This window comes from Pelodiscus sinensis, chromosome 13 (assembly GCF_052426305.1).
Source record: "Pelodiscus sinensis isolate ZL-2025 chromosome 13, ASM5242630v1, whole genome shotgun sequence".
Classification (NCBI taxonomy): domain Eukaryota; kingdom Metazoa; phylum Chordata; order Testudines; family Trionychidae; genus Pelodiscus; species Pelodiscus sinensis.
Genome location: NC_143064.1, coordinates 48,787,419 through 48,803,212, shown reverse-complemented (window position 1 = coordinate 48,803,212; position 15,794 = coordinate 48,787,419). Strand labels below are relative to the sequence as shown.

The 15,794-nt window shown below is 60.8% G+C and overlaps 1 protein-coding gene across 1 annotated transcript; it reads left to right on the top strand.

Moving 5' to 3' along the window:
* The first annotated feature begins 93 nt into the window (after positions 1-93).
* LOC142831317 (transmembrane protein 47-like) lies at positions 94-15,769 on the top strand. Its single transcript, XM_075941271.2, has 3 exons — positions 94-8,378; positions 13,672-13,812; positions 15,318-15,769. The coding sequence occupies exons 1-3, from the start codon at positions 8,201-8,203 to the stop codon at positions 15,497-15,499; spliced, it is 501 nt and encodes a 166-aa protein (XP_075797386.1). The 5' UTR covers positions 94-8,200; the 3' UTR covers positions 15,500-15,769.
* Positions 15,770-15,794: the final 25 nt, after the last annotated feature.

Sequence of the window (15,794 nt, the reverse complement as noted above, 5' to 3'; positions counted from 1 at the left end):
GTTGCAGCGGTTGCTGGGCAGGGCTGGACGAGTGACGTTGCTGTAACATCATGAAAACTTTCCCTCTTGTCTGCACTAGTTTGCTTTATTTCCTACTTCAGTGTTGCATTGCCTTTCCCATTGGACTCCTGATTGGGTTTTCCACACACCATCACTGCAGAACATCTGCCACCACTCCGGGGAAGCCCGTCTCTAGGGCTCGTGGCTGTGCCATAGTGATTTGTAGACCAACTGCATGTTTAAAAGCTTTCTCTTTAAACTCCTAATTGTGGGTTTTAACTTGAGATCATTCGCTGCTCAAAACATGGTTTTCACATTTCAAAAAATAAAACCGCACATGATGTGGGGGCCCTGCGATGCACTCGATAGCCTGCCTATAATGTAAGCTGCCATATTGGGCAGCCCATTAACTAAATTGCTGTCCATTTTAAAAAACAGGTTAAAGATGTTCTTACAGTTAAGTTACTGCTGTAAATAGTGAGGCGAATGCATGTGAAAAATGTTCTGGGGCAGAGGTGGCAATAGGCTGAAGCCCTATAGGGCATGTCTCTGCTGAGGAAGCTTTCCAGTCTGGCTTAAAATCAGACAAGTTGACTTTAAAACTTGTTAGAACTGCAGCGCAGACGTAGGCCAGTTTAATGAAAATGGCTCCGGGCCCCTCTTTGTTCTGATTGTCCAGCACTTAATGTCATAGGAATCCGTGTCGGGGCAGTGGGGCGTTACAGGCAGTTCTGTGCTGTATGAGAGTCGCCTGTGTCTGTGGTTCTAACCATAGGGGGCTTGGTTTCGGCACTTTCCCAGCATGGCGGGAGAGCACAGCACTGGGCCGCTCAGGGTTAGACAAAGCATTGTTTGGTTTGTGCTTTTCTAGCACGGCCTTGATCTCATTTCAATGGGGCTTTAGCCCAAACTTAGATTCATTTTTTCTTTTTAAAAATGACAAAATAAAAACAACGGGAGGTTTTCGTGTCAGACCATTGCTACAGTAGCTTCTGTAAAAACCGGATTTAATGCGCAAGATCCATTCCCTGGTGTACTGTAGATCAGCAGCAACTGCCCTGTGACAGCTAAGAGCCGAAAGCATGTTGTGATTGACCACACACAAGCCAAGTGAGACGGGAAGTCTCCACCTTGCACTCTGGTATGAAGTAGGGACGTGTTATTGCTATTACCCTGTGCTATGACCTAGCATTTAGCCTGTGCTCACTTGCCTGCAAAAAATACCGAGTAAGGATTTACAGCAGCCACCTGGCTGACAATTCCTCCACCGCGTGGCTTTGACATGCTGAGTGCCTTGGCATTTTGGGGGTAGGAGAATCCCAATAAGCATCTTCCAGGCTTTCAGGTTTTGCTTAGTCTGGCCTCTGAGCTCAAGAGCCCCTCCCACCAGCGAGTTTGTGGCTGTGTCTCTCATGGAGGGATTCTAAGCCAAGCACAGCTTTGTGGTTACAGTGGGGTGTGAACTGAGACCCCCGGCTGCCTGGCTTTTCTGTATAATCTGCAGCAGGTGGAGCTTTTGCACTGACCGGGGACTGGCAGGAGCCATGACTGCTCCTACTTCGTTGAATCCACATCTTGGCTATGCCCCGCCTGTGTGCCTTGATCAGTCAGGAATAAACCAATCACTGTCCTCCATTTGAGTGGGCTGCTGAACTGCAGCTTCTGGAAACCTGCTGCTAATGCCGTGATTGCCCATGTGAGCTGGGTGCTTTGTGCTTGCCTGGTAACTGCTGTGGGTGCCTGCTTGCAAACACCAGTAGCTCCCCCCACCCCTGCCACGTGTCCGTCTGTTCAATACCGGACACCTGGCAACCCTGCCAGTAGCTGCAAAGGGGTCTGGTACATGGACCCGCGCGGCCCCCAAAGCTTTGGTGAAGGGAGCATCCCTGTCTTTTAAATTGGGAGCTCTCAGGATTTGTTAATTACTGATGAAAGGTCAAGGCCTCTGTTCTCCAAATGTCATTGACTGTAAATTTGTGTTAAAACCACAGTCACAGGCCCAGCACTATCAGTCAGCGTAGCTCCATTCACACCCCGCTGAGGAAATGGCCCCTGAGGCTGAGCAGGGGGAGAGGGAAGAGCCTTGTGCTAGCTCTCCAGGCGTGCTCGGCCAGCCTGGCCCCGCTGGATTTTTAACACGAGGCAGTGATGCAGCACAGGGCTGTGTGTTTGTTTTAGAAGCGGGGAAAGCAGCCCGTGTGCTCCACAAGGAGCAGTGAGCAGCTTCCCCTTGCCATGCTTCTGCCGGCCAGCGGGTGTGCAGCCAGGGCACGAGGCTTTCCCTGGCACACTGATCTACCCGGCTGAGGATGAGGGGGGCAGGGCACACTAGGGCAGTGATTACCGGGGTCTGGGGGCCACCAAACAGGGTCAGCATAAGACTCCCTGGGGCCCAGGCTCCACCACATGGGGTTGAAGCCTGTGTCCTGAGCACGACCACCCAGGGCCGGAGCCCTGCTTGTGAGCACCTAACGCCATCCCTGGGTGGGCTGTGGAGCTTTTCCAGCAGGCTGAGGGGGCCCTGCACTAGGGGCCTTTTAGTGCGCTGTAGTCGGAGCCACCCGGCCAGCTAGCGCGTGGCACATTGGCACCTCCCTGGCTGCGTAGAACCGTTCCGCTAGACCAGTGGTCACCAAGCAGGAGATCGAGAGCTACAGGTGGATCGTGGAGCCTCTGACGGGATCCTGACAGGTTTGGCCAGGAGTCGTGTCAAGTGCCGGCTCTTCACCTGCCCCTCAGCACTGCCCTATTGTCCCTGCCTCTGAGCAGCTCCCAGGCCCGGGAGCCTCCTGCTTGCTGTGCAGGGCACAGGAGGAAAAGGAAGAGGTGCTGATGTCAGGATGCCCCTCCCTGCAATCTGTACATCATCTTCCCAGAGCGGGGGTGAGGTGGAGGGACGGATGGAGAGTTTGCTGGCTGCTTTTGGGAGTGGTGCAGGGCCAGGAGAGGGGTGAGCCTGCCTTAGCCCCCTGCACCACCACCCAGAAGCCACCTGTGGTAAGCGGTGCCCAGCTGGAGCCTGCATTCCAAACCCTAGCCCCAGCCCCGAGTCCCCCTGCACCCAAACTCCCTCCCAAAGCCTGAGCCTGCACCTCAATTCCCTTAGACTGGCACCTTAGAGAGTAACAAAAATATAGATAGGCTCATAGGCTTTTGTGGGTAAAACCCTCTTCCGCAGAGCTGGAGTGCAAATAACCGAATCCAAGGTGTATGTAGCAGCAAAAGCATGTACCCATCAACTGTAGGACTGCTGGTGATGAGGCTAATTAAGTGGCCTGGATGTGTCCCATTCACAGCTTTAGATGTGAACATGCAAATGTCAAAGGCAGGGAAAATTGGCTTTGTAATCCATCGACCAGTTAATGTCTTCATTCAAGCCCTGGGGACTGTCAATTCTGTAGATGAATTCCAGTAATTGGGTGGTGAATTCCTTTGTAGGAGAATGGCTACTTTAAATCCGTGAGTGAGTGACCCGATGTTAAAATGTCCCTCTGGTTTGTGTGTTACCATTCCCCATGTCTGATGTGTCCATTAACCCTTTGTGGCAGAGACTGTCCGGTTTGGCCAGTGTCCATGGCCGAGGGGCATTGCTGGCACCTGATGGCATATCTCACGTTAGACGATGTGCAGTTGCAGGAGCCCCTGATGTGTAGCTCATGTGGTTTGGTCCTGTGACGCTGTCGCTGGTATGGGTGCATGGACAGAGACGGCAACAGGGATTGGTTCCTGGGTGAGTGCACCTGAGGTGTGGTGTGTGGCTGCTGGTGAGTATTTGCTTCAGGTTAGAGAGTTGTCTGTAGATGAGGGCTGGCCTGTCTCCCAAGGCCAGAGAGAGTTGAGGGACCGTTTTCCAGCCTAGGTCGTAGATTGTCAATGATGTGCTGGCAGGGTTTAAGGTGGGGCTGTAAGTGGTGACCAGTGGTGGTCTGTTATTTTCCTTGTTGGGCCTGTCTGTCCCTGAAGAGGCCAGGGCACCCTTGTGGCTGAGCTCTGTGACTTTGTCCTCACACACAGCTATTTCCAGTTTGGGCCAATTTATACCTTCAAGTCAGTGGCCCACTCATGGGCACCCACAAGGGCCCCACCATATGCCAATGTCTTTATGGCTGCCAGCTCTCAGCCCCTAGCACCCTTCCTCTGCCTGCACTACACGGATGACATCTTCATCATGTGGACCCACAGGAAGGAGGCCCTTGAAGAATTCCTCTGGGAATTTAACAATTTCCACCCCACCATCAACCTCAGCCTGGACCAGTCCACACAAGAGATCCACTTCCTGGACCCCACAGTGCAAATAAATGATGGTCACATAAACACCAGCCTATGCCAGAAACCTGCTGACCACTGTTCTTACCCACATGCCTCCAGCGTCCATCACACGATAGATTGTCTAGAGCCAGGCCCTAAGATCCAGCGGATCTGCTCCAGTCCCACAGACAGAGACGAACACCTACAAGATCTTTATCAGGCAGAAATAGAGCCAGACAGATACCCAGAAGTCACCTACTTCAAGACAGGGGTCCCCCTCCCTCACAGAGCTGTGTGGGCCCCCAACTGTTTTTTTCTGTGGGTCAGTGGCCCCTGATAGGAAAAAAAGGTTTCCCATCCTGCATTAGAAGGTTGGCAACTCTAGGTTGCATCCCTAATCTTCTTGGCTAAGAGCTAGGGCTCACCAGCCCGTGGCGAGTAATTACCTAAATTGTCGAGCCCTGCTAATAGCCACTGGTGGACCCACCCGCTCCTGTCTGTGAAAGAGCAGCAGCTTCTGGAGGCCACCCAGGAGATCAGCACTTCAGGCATGAAGTTCCTCCACCTTCTGGGGGTCCCACATTTCCCCCTCTTGCCCAGATGGTAAAGCCCAGCCAGGGCCCGGAGGAGGGATTAAGTGGCAGATGCTGAGGTTCATGGATCAGAGCTTGAGACCATTCCACACTCAGTAGTGGAGATGGAAGGAGCTGGGCACCTGAAACGTGGCCTTGACTCCGCTGACGTGCAGCGAGTGGCCGGGGTCTCGGGGCGGGGCACCGGGGACAGCTGTAGAACGCTGAGAGGCAGCAAGTTCTGGGCAGCTTCAGGCTCGGCTCAGAGAGAATCTGAGATGTCTCGAAAATCCCAAACAACCCCCGTAAGACCTTTTCCTCTGGGGGGAGTCCCCCAGCCCACTCAAGGAGCCCTGGGGATTTCTGAATACAGGTGCTGAGTGCCCACTGCCAGCCTCCAGGGGTTATTGTGCCAAGCAGAGGTCGAGCGCCCCAGAAAGCCACCTAACCCCACTGAAAGCAAGCCCCAGTCTGAGTGCTGCTGCAACGCCAGGCCCTCTTCCTGACCATGTCCCCATGAGACACAGCAGAGGGTCTCCCTGGCTCTAGTGGGACAGGGCGAGAGGCCCCCTCACCACGCCCGGTCTGGCTGGCATTGAAATCGGTGGCCAGGGGGTGTGTGCAAGAGGGAGGCAGGCCTTTCCCACACTACCAGATGGTCTCTCTCGGTTTCTCAGGAGGGATGATTTATTAGTACAGCTGCTCTGACCAGAGCAAGGGAGCAGCTGGCAAGGTGTTCTCCACAAGAGCCCTTCAGCTTTGGCATTCCTGTCGGAAATAGGCTTAAGTGATTGGATTTCCTCACACGCTGCACGGCCCCTTCGCTTTCCCAGTGCGCAAGGACTCTGGCAAGGGATGGCAGAGATCTGAAACCAGTTTGCAACAGCTGAGTTGTTATTTACATGAGTTATTGGGTGGGGAAAGTTAGCAAAAAAGTCTTCTCAAAGTGCAAGACCGCCTAGAGCACAGGCTAAGAGCTGCGTTTTATACAAGATATACGGTAGAATTCCAGTTAGCCAAAGCTCCTTTTTTCAGAAACCCCTCCCGAGCCAGTGTGCCTGCCTGCAGCCACACATTAACCACCTCTAATAACGTCTCAATTAGCTTCTTAGCACCAGTTACTGCAAATCAGTAGCTTTGTGGTAGGCTAGCACTCCTGCCGTTACTGAGACCTGCGTCGGTAACAGGCCAGAAAAGAGATCAATTATTCAGAATTAAATTGTGCCCCAGCGAGTTCAATGCAACTTTGGTGGGTTAATAAGATGCAGTTAAAAGGCTTTTTTACTCCTCAGTACAGTTCTGTCTATTACAGAAACATCAGCATGGCGCTCAGATAAGGCCTGAAACCAGCACGTCCATTGTCTGAACACCCCGAGGTCTCAGCGTCCCTCGGCCGGTTGGATCGGGTTACCAGAGTTGAACTTTCCATGTGATCCATACCAAGGTACTTGCGTTCTTGTCCAAAGCCTCTTAAAATGGTCACTCAGGCAGCTTAGGTCCAAACCGTCCCTTGGATTTTAATGCTCTGCTAGGCATAGGGACAGTCCATTACGTTCTAACGACGTAGGGGTGGTGCTCTTGGGGGAGGGGGTTCGTTCTTCTACCAGGGCAGTGTAGGAATAAAATGGGTTAGTAAAACTAGCAAACGAGAACGCTGGGATCTGAATGTTCCGTTCTCAATCTGCCTAAAACAGACACTAACCCATCTCTGCCTCTAAAGATGAGGCTGCTGCCTGAGATGATGGATGCCTGCCTGAAAAGCTGCAGTTAATTCTCTCCCTCCTTCCTTTGTATCGTTACCAGCCAGGCCACTCTCCTGGCAGGCCAAAGTCCAAACGACCTGCAGCCAAACCAGCAGCAAGAGAGCTCGTACACTTCTGTCCCGGGTCTCTTGGGGCAGTTCTCAACTTAGCATTCTTATTGCCACCTCCAGTAACTAGAATCATGCAACTGCCTTAAGCAGTCACAAGATCACCAACAAGAATTGCTGGGTTCTCTTCATCTGCCTGCTGGCTGGTGTGTGTCTAGGGCTCATGTCTCCAGGCTGATCAGTGCACCCCTGAAGGCAAGAAATGTAAATCCTCATGTTGTTTAAGCAGGATTCTCCCATTCTTCAGGGGCTGGGCTTCTCACAATGCCTTCCATTCTGTGGCCCAGGATAAGACCTGGCAAGCGGGCAGCGAGTCGCCTGCCACATCCTCACTAAGTGGCCAGACGCAGTTTGACTCAAGTGGGGGAGGTGGGGGCGGGTCAGACTCGCATCAGTGAGATTTGTTCACCTTCTCCTTTGCTGCAGGCTCTTGCATCCCCTTCGTGGCAGGTGCTTGCCGGGTCAATCAGCCCCAAAGCCAGCACCCTGAGCAAGGACCTTCCAACAGACGGATTGTCCATTTCCTAGGGGCCTTGGTTACTTTGCTCACAGCTCAGCCAGCCCTGAGATGCACCCCCAGGGACGCTGCCCACAAATATCTTCTTTCGGTCCCTTGCTCCTTCGCCTCTGTCTTCCACGGGATATTTCCCATGCAGCTGAGTCCTGTGTGGGCTGGTTGCATGGATCCCTGCCTCCCAGGGACAGCTGGGGTGGGAAGGAGTCTGTTAATGTCAGAGACAACTCTAGGGGACAAGGAGTATATCCCCGCATGGGAGAGTTGGAGGGAGACACTGGCACTCCCAGACAGGTTTTAGGCCAAAGTCTAACAGGCCGAAAACCATCCTGTTAATCCACTGAGGTATTCCTGCACTCAGGCTCCTCCGGATAGCACTGGCATTGCACTGGGCTCATCATGCTATCCCGCTGGCTAGGGCAGGGTCTGCGGAGAGAGACCTCCGAGCCCCACTGACTTTCTGAGGGCCAGCGTCCTTTCCCAAACACGGCTGATCTTGGCAACTGCTCTTGTAACTCGAGATGTTCTGGCTCAGTCTTCTTCAGACTCTTGGCCTCCATGCTCTCCTGTGCCGAGGAGTTCCACAGGTCAGCTGCCGTTTCAGAGCGGAGTGACTTCCTTCGTTTGCCACCTCTTCCATCCACCGACTGTCCCAGCGTTCCTGCGCTGAAGGGGGCTTGAACTGCTCCATTTCCCTTCTCCAAGGACCTTTATCATCTCCTCTCGGGGCAGAGGCCCCTCTTTTTCCAGCTGAGGAACCGAGCCAGGCTGCGCCTTGTGCTGCAGGAGAGCGCCGGTCAGCGTGCCCGCAGGGCCGGGCCGGAGGCTGGTGTTGCACAGCGCCCGCTTCTCCGCCCCGCCCCGCCCCCTGGCAATGAGGCAGAGCCGGCGGCGCACGGGCCCTGCGGGGGACTCGCTGACAGCGGCGGCCAGGGGAGGCAGCCCCGGGGCTCGGCTCTCGGACCGCGAGGGCTGGGCTGGGCGCTCCCGGGCAGCATGGCCATGGGCGCGGGGCGCGTCCTCCTTCCCCTCCAGCTCGTGGCCCTGGCGTGCCTGCTGGCGGCCCTGGCGCTGGCCCTGGCGGCCCTGCTGAGCCCCGCCTGGGTCACCTCGGAGCGCGGCTCGCTGGCGCTGTGGGAGGCGTGTAGACGGGCGCCGGGCGCGCTGCGGACAGGTGGGGCGCGGCGCGGGGGGCGCGGGGGGCGAGCCTGGCTCCGGCTCCGGCTCCCGGCTCGCTCCGCGGGGCCGCTTCTCTGCTTGCGCCGGGATCCCGAGCTGGGGCCGTGGGAACGCGCGTTGTCCGGAGCGGGGCCCAGCGGCTGGCCCCGGGCTCGCCTGGCGATGCGGGGGTCTCGGCACAAGGCCAGTGGGAGAGGCGGGGCAGAGCCATTCGGGAGAAGGCGAAACCTCCCTCCCTTCAGAGCAAAAGCGAGGCCGGCAGCGTGGCCTAGTGGATAGAGCGCCGCGACTGGGAGAGGGGGTCTCTTCTCCGCTCCGCCGGTGGCTTGCTGGGTGGGTGACCTTGGGCACGTTGCTGCCCACCCCGTGCCTCAGTTTCCCCATCAGTAAAATGGGGTCCTGAATTGCCGTAATGAAGCGCTTCGGGCTCTGCTGGTCATGTGGGAAAGTGAGGCGCCTGGACCCCTCTGACCTGAGTGAGCAAAGCGCCTGGACCCTGCTCGCTGGCTGCCCGGGGCGAGGGCGATGGGACTGGGCATCTCGAGTGTGAGGCCCCAGCTGCTGGGCACCGGTCGTGGTGGGCACTTTGGAGGCCTCGTGGCCAGCTCCTGCGCCTGTGCTGCCGCGGAGCCGACCCAGCGGAGACCAGCGCCTCGTTACCAGGCAGGGCCATGAGAGAAGCGTGACCAGGGCTCGTCTACACTGCAAACTGGGCTGCTGTGGTTTGACTTGGCGGCTGTGGGGGAGGGAGCCTGTGCGGGAAGGGGGCTGTGGGGCTGCTGAGGGAGGAGGAGCGGGACTCTTCGGCACAGCTTTCAGGCTGGCTGCAGGAACCACGGCATGACATTCTCTGGCCCGGGCCCTTATCACAATGGGCCCTGCTGACCGTGCAGTTACCCCTGAAGAAGCCGCCGTTCGGGCGCGTGTACGTGACCGTCTCAGGCCAGATGTTCTGGGTATCATGGCATCTGCATGGCGAAGGCCTGGGCTGTCCAAGGGGACCGCGGGGGGAGGAAGCGTCCGAGGGGCCCGTGGTGGCCAGGAGCTGTGGCCCTCGGCCAGGAAGGGGGGCGGCAGAAGGGGAGCCTCCGCTGAAACCTCTTTTCTTTTGCTCTTTGTGAGCAGCAGCTCAGCCAGGAAAACTGGGCGGGGGAAGGGTGGAAGGAGGGGGAGGGCCCCGGCCAGGGGAAGGGAACAGATGTTTGCCGTTCATTATGCTGCCTGTGATTTGTACCAGGCCCTTCAGCCGGCCACCTGCCTCGGTCTCCCCCAGAGCCACCAGGCGCCTGCTGCTCCGTCCAGGCAGGACACAGGGACTTTCTTCCCAAAGTTAGTGACTGGGGCTGCGAGGCCGGGCGCCTTCGCTTGCATTTCAATGTGTCTGGCTTCAGCGTCCAGCCGTGGGCTCGTGTCCTTCTCCTGTGTCCCGAGGGACGTAAGCTCACGTCAGCCTGTGTCATTCTTCACACCATGGCCAGCGCGAGCTGGGCCCTCGCTGCAAGCCATGGCCCCTTGTGTGGCTCTTCTCAGCATCCCCTCCCGTTTTCCAGCATCCTCGGGACAGTCTCCTGGCTACAACGGCGCTGGAGCGGGGGCAGGACTTGGTACTTTGTCAGCTGGACTTCCCACTGAACTGGTTTGGAACAGGGTGGCCTAGAGACGCTGGCTACACAGGGAACCATTGAAAAAAGCCAGAGGCTCCATCTGATGAGTCAGCAGGGCACGGAGGGTCTGCCTGTGACCGAGGCTTTGTCAGCCGCCAGTGTAAACACTGGTTGTCGCACTTGGCTGACAGAAAGCTCCCACCCCGTGAGCGAGCAGCATTGGCTTTGTCAGGGTGGGGGCAGGAGCCCGTTCGGCTGGGGCGAGTCTAACTCCAGAGGAGCCGCCCTGACCCTGTTCTCCCTTGCCAAGGGTCCCCTAAGCCGACGAGCGGCTGGACGCCGGGCTCAGACCGGGCCACACTTGCCTCCTGCACGCGGCTGCTCTTTGCCCCGAGGCGGGGAGCCCTCGGACACCAAGGTGACAGTGGATGGAGAGTTCCCGCTCCAGAAGGATGAGCCAGCCGTGGCTCTGATCCGTGGGGCCCAAAGGGCAGCGGGCCCCGGGCTGCGGGAGGGGAAGGGCATGAGAACGGCCCTGTGGGGCCCGGCTCGGAGCCCTGCACTCGATACAGAACCCAGGCATCCGGCTGCCTCCCAGACTGGAAACAGGAGCAAGCCGTAGCCCCCCAGCAGGTAGCCCTGGGAGACTGGTGAGAGGCATTTCCGGACCTCCGCCGGGCCTGCGCAGATGCCAGGCTACGCTGAGCAGACGGGTGTGTTCCCACGGCCGTCCCAGGCCAGGCGCTCACTGCTGGGCCTTGGACGGGCCCCGGGCTCCACCCTGTCTCCCTCGCAATGGACTAGCCCGAGGCCCCGGCCGGGTGGCGCCAGCGCGGGGGCCCAGTTGCAGGGCAGCGGGCGGTGCCCACGCCCCTCAATACTGATATTTGTGTTGGGCCCGAGGTGCCCCAGGACTGCTCGGTGTCGGGGGCCGGGTCGCCAAGGAGTGCTGGGGGGATCCAGGCTCTGCCCCGGAACCCTGGGTCCTTCCCCACGCAGGGAGCGGTCCCCAGCGGGGCTCCTGCTGCAGTAACTGCGTCCACACTGGGGCTTTTGCCAGGGTAGAAACACTGCACCATCGCCCCTGCCCCGCCCCCGCGGCAGAGCTCTCCTGCCGCCCTGGCCTGCCATGAGCCCGGCTGGGAACGCGCCTTGTCGCAGGGCGGGGCCGGGGCCTCCTGCTTCCATGACCCCCGGGCTCCGCCAGCCCCCGCTTTGCAGCAGGCTCCCCACAAAGAGGCTCTTTGTTCCTGAGGGGTGCTGGGCGGCCTCTCCCTCCCCAGCCTCCGCCTGGCCCGTGGGCGGGGGGGCATTGTCCCGCAGTCACTGGATCAATGGGCGCCCGGGCCAGGCCTTTGTTGGGGCACAACAGGCCGACGTTTCCTGATGCTTCCTTTGTTCCCGCGTGCTGCGGCCTGGGGGCAGGGAGCTCCAGCCCAGAACTGGCCCCCCTTCAGGCCTGGCGCGCTGCCTCGGAAGAGCCACGCCTGTCCGGGCCGCCTGCGCCTGGCCCACGCCACCCTGCGCCTGTCCGGGCCGCCCTGCGCCTGGCCCACGCCACCCTGCGCCTGTCCGGGCCGCCCTGCGCCTGTCCGGGCCACCCTGCGCCTGTCCGGGCCGCCCGCGCCTGGCCCACGCCACCCTGCGCCTGTCCGGGCTGCCCTGCGCCTGTCCGGGCCACCCTGCGCCTGTCCGGGCCGCCCGCGCCTGGCCCACGCCACCCTGCGCCTGTCCGGGCCGCCCTGCGCCTGTCCGGGCTGCCCTGCGCCTGTCCGGGCCGCCCTGCGCCTGTCCCACGCCACCCTGCGCCTGTCCGGGCCGCCCGCGCCTGTCCCACGCCACCCTGCGCCTGTCCGGGCCGCCCTGCGCCTGTCCCACGCCACCCTGCGCCTGTCCGGGCCGCCCGCGCCTGTCCGGGCCACCCTGCGCCTGTCCGGGCCGCCCTGCGCCTGTCCCACGCCACCCTGCGCCTGTCCGGGCCGCCCGCGCCTGGCCCACGCCACCCTGCGCCTGTCCGGGCCGCCCGCGCCTGGCCCATGCCACCCTGCGCCTGTCCGGGCCGCCCTGCGCCTGTACAGCCCGTGCCGTGTCACAACCACTCAGCGCGCTGCCTCGGAAGAGCCACGCCTGTCCGGGCCGCCCTGCGCCTGTCCGGGCCACCCTGCGCCTGTCCGGGCCGCCCTGCGCCTGTCCGGGCCACCCTGCGCCTGTACAGCCCATGTCGTGTCACCCGCTCAGCGCGCTGCAGAACCCCCAGCCTGGGACAGGCGGAGTGGGGCTGAAATGCCCTGTTGTGACCCAGGGCCCAGCTTTCGGGGCCTGTTTCTCAGCCTGTGCTGTGCCTACCCCCCCCCCCCAGGCAGACGACGCGCCAGCCTCCCCTGGAAACCTCCCGAGAAGCAGCTTCCCGACCCCCCTACGTGGCTGTCCCGGGGCTCTCACAGGTAGGGTCCAGCGGGCGTGGCTCGCCGGCCCGGTGCCGTCCCCCGCGGGGGGAGGGGCTCTAGCGCAGGCTGCCTCGCACCAGGGCTAGCCATGGCGGAAGGTATTTGCTGGGGGGAGCCCTGTGTCTTCTTGCGGGATCCCGTTTCCTTCGCAGCGAGGTCCCGCACAGAAATGCGGCTGGGAGTCCCGGCCCTCGCGGTCGGACCAGGGATGCCGGGTGTCCGGGATTCAACCGGACAGTCCGGTTTGTGGGCTCACTGTCCGGTAAAACAATTCCGGCAATACCGGCCGTGCGCCGTGTGCAGTGTCCAGTATTCTCTGGTTCCCCGGCGGGGCGCCCGACGGCGGGGGGGGAGCAGCGCTGGGAGACGCCTCGTCCGTGCAACTGAGCGCTGGTCCAGCGCGTGGTGGAGCCGTAGCCGGACTCCTCGTGCTTCACCAGGACCGTGCGCGGGACGGGCAGTGCCCTGGGATCTACACGTGCCCGGGTCAGTCCCACTCCCTGCCGGCCGATTCTCTCCCCCCCACTTCCCCTCTGGCCAGCCCCACTCCCCCCGACCCCTCCCGGCCAGCCCTGCTTCCTGCCAGCCGGTTCTCCCGATCTCCCCTGGCCAGCCCCACTCCCCCCCATTTCCCCCAGCCAGCCCCGCTGCCCCCGCCCCTGACCAGCCCTGCTTCCCATCCCCTCCCTCCCCTCCCGGCCGGTCCCTTCCCCCCATCAAGTGTGTCCGGTATTTTTTCTGAAGCTACCTGGTAACCCTGGGCTGGACTCAGTGCCGTGGTGTTGGTGCAGCAAACCAGGGTAGAACGGGCGAAGCAGACGGGCCTGGCCCCTCCCAAACTTGTCTCCTGCCCACATGGAGAGGACCGGCAGGCGGGCAGAGTGTAGCACACACTTACACTCAGGCCTTGCCTGCCCTCTGGCCCCAGCCTGGGAACGGGAGACGCCTCCAGGAGATTCCCGGTTGCGGAGAAGCCCGTGTGGGAAGCCCCGTCTGGTTCCAGCAGTCAGCTCCGGGGCACGGGGCTTGCAGCCGCACGAAACGCCCGCTGGTTTGGTGGGAATGACCCCGTCCAGCGAGAGATGCGCCCAGGGGCTGCTGGACTCCCTCCAGCCGGGGGCCGGGGGCGTCGGGTATCTGAAGGTTACGGAAGAATCCAGGCCTCGGGGTGGTTTGTTACCTGCTCTGTTTCCTCAGTAAGAGGGACGCTCCTCAGTTGTCTCCTTTCCTCTTCTAGACTGGCAAGTGGCTACCCTGGTGTTAATCCTGACGGCAGCCACCCTCACCTTCCTGTCACTCCTCGGCTCGCTGGTGTCCTTCTGCCTGGGCGCCCACCGGCGGCACTACCGGGGCGTCGCTGTTCTCCTCTTGGCTGCAGGTACCTTCACCCCGCTGCTCTCGGAGACAGGGCAGACGCGGCTGCTCGAAAGGAAACGCCTCCCCCCTGAGCATGCTCAGAGGGGGCAGCTCACTAGTCGTGTGGTCGGTGCAGTGTCTGACGACACGAGTAGTCGAGGAGCGACGGGTCACCGAGTCCTGGCTCACACTCGCTGCCCCTGCGCTAGCAGCTCACTAGTCGTGTGGTCGGTGCAGTGTCTGACGACACGAGTAGTCGAGGAGCGACGGGTCACCGAGTCCTGGCTCACACTCGCTGCCCCTGCGCTCTGCAGCTCACTAGTCATGTGGTCGGTGCAGTGTCTGACGACACGAGTAGTCGAGGAGCGACGGGTCACCGAGTCCTGGCTCACACTCACTGCCCCAGCGCTCTGCAGCTCACTAGTCGTGTGGTCAGTGCAGTGTGACGACACGAGTAGTCGAGGAGCGACGGGTCACCGAGTCCTGGCTCACACTCACTGCCCCTGCGCTAGCAGCTCACTAGTCGTGTGGTCGGTGCAGTGTCTGACGACACGAGTAGTCGAGGAGCGACGGGTCACCGAGTCCTGGCTCACACTCGCTGCCCCTGCGCTAGCAGCTCACTAGTCGTGTGGTCGGTGCAGTGTCTGACGACACGAGTAGTCGAGGAGCGACGGGTCACCGAGTCCTGGCTCACACTCACTGCCCCTGCGCTCTGCAGTTCACTAGTCGTGTGGTCGGTGCAGTGTCTGACGACACGAGTAGTCGAGGAGCGACGGGTCACCGAGTCCTGGCTCACACTCACTGCCCCTGCGCTAGCAGCTCACTAGTCGTGTGGTCGGTGCAGTGTCTGACGACACGAGTAGTCGAGGAGCGACGGGTCACCAAGTCCTGGCTCGCACTCACTGCCCCTGCGCTCTGCAGTTTGAGCGTGGGAAGAGCCGGGCGCGCTGGGTTTATTAATATTACTGTGTGCGGCCTGCCTGCTCCCTTCTCCAGGGTCTGGGCAGGGAACGTGCTCACGGCAGGGTTGGAATCGCCCCCCCCCCGGGTGTTGCGGGGCCAAAGCCCGACCGAAGCCTCCAGATCCAAGCGTGCCCCGAGGAGGTTCCCGCTCAGCTCAGGCCAGAGGCTGTGAGCTGTCCCGGGACAGTCTGCTCCCGGCCTTGCGGGTGGGAACGTTCCATCCCGCCCCAAATGGAAGGGTCTGGCCCAGGTTGTGGCTGTGCGGAGGGATTTGCCGCTGGGGGCCGGGAGAAAGGGCCTGAGGCCAGCGTGCCGAGTGCCACACGCAGGCTGCTCGTGGGGAGAGGAGAAGGGAGCCAGAGCAAGCCGCTTGCAGGAAGCGTAGGCTGCTGGCATCCTACCAGCTGGCAGGGCACTGTGGTGAAGAAGTTCCCAGCTTTGGTCCCACAGACCCGGGGCCAGGCGCACCTCGGGAAAGAGGCGACCGTAGCTGCCCAAGAGACAGGCTGGGAGGTCTGTGGGACCCAGGGCAAGGACGCTGACCCCCGTCTCTCCCCGTACCAGTGGCTTTGCAGGTGTGCGCCTTGATTCTCTACCCAATCAAATTCATCGACAGCAGCATGCTGAGGAGCTACCACGAGTTCAGCTGGGGGTACGGCCTGGGCTGGGGCGCCGCCATCTTCATGCTGGGGGCAGCCATCCTGTACTGCCTGCGCACCGACGTCTACGAGGAGGCCGACTCCTAGGCTGGGCGGAGGAGCCGCCAGCCACGGCAGAGCACTGGGGCCGGGAAGGGAGGAGGGTTGTGGCCAGACCCCAGCAGGCCTCGAAGGGGGCCAGGACTGCAGGCGGTGCTCAGCGCGGTGGGGCGATGTGGAGACACGTGGGCTGTGGCCCATCCCAGTGGTTGGCTCCCCTCCCATTGTCGACAGACGGTTCTCTGAGCTGGGGGTGCCGAGGAGAAGCAGCTGCTGTTACTTGGGAGGACTGTGCCCCGGGGCTGTGGGAGCATTCAGGGCTTGGGGGTTGGAAGACTCGTCT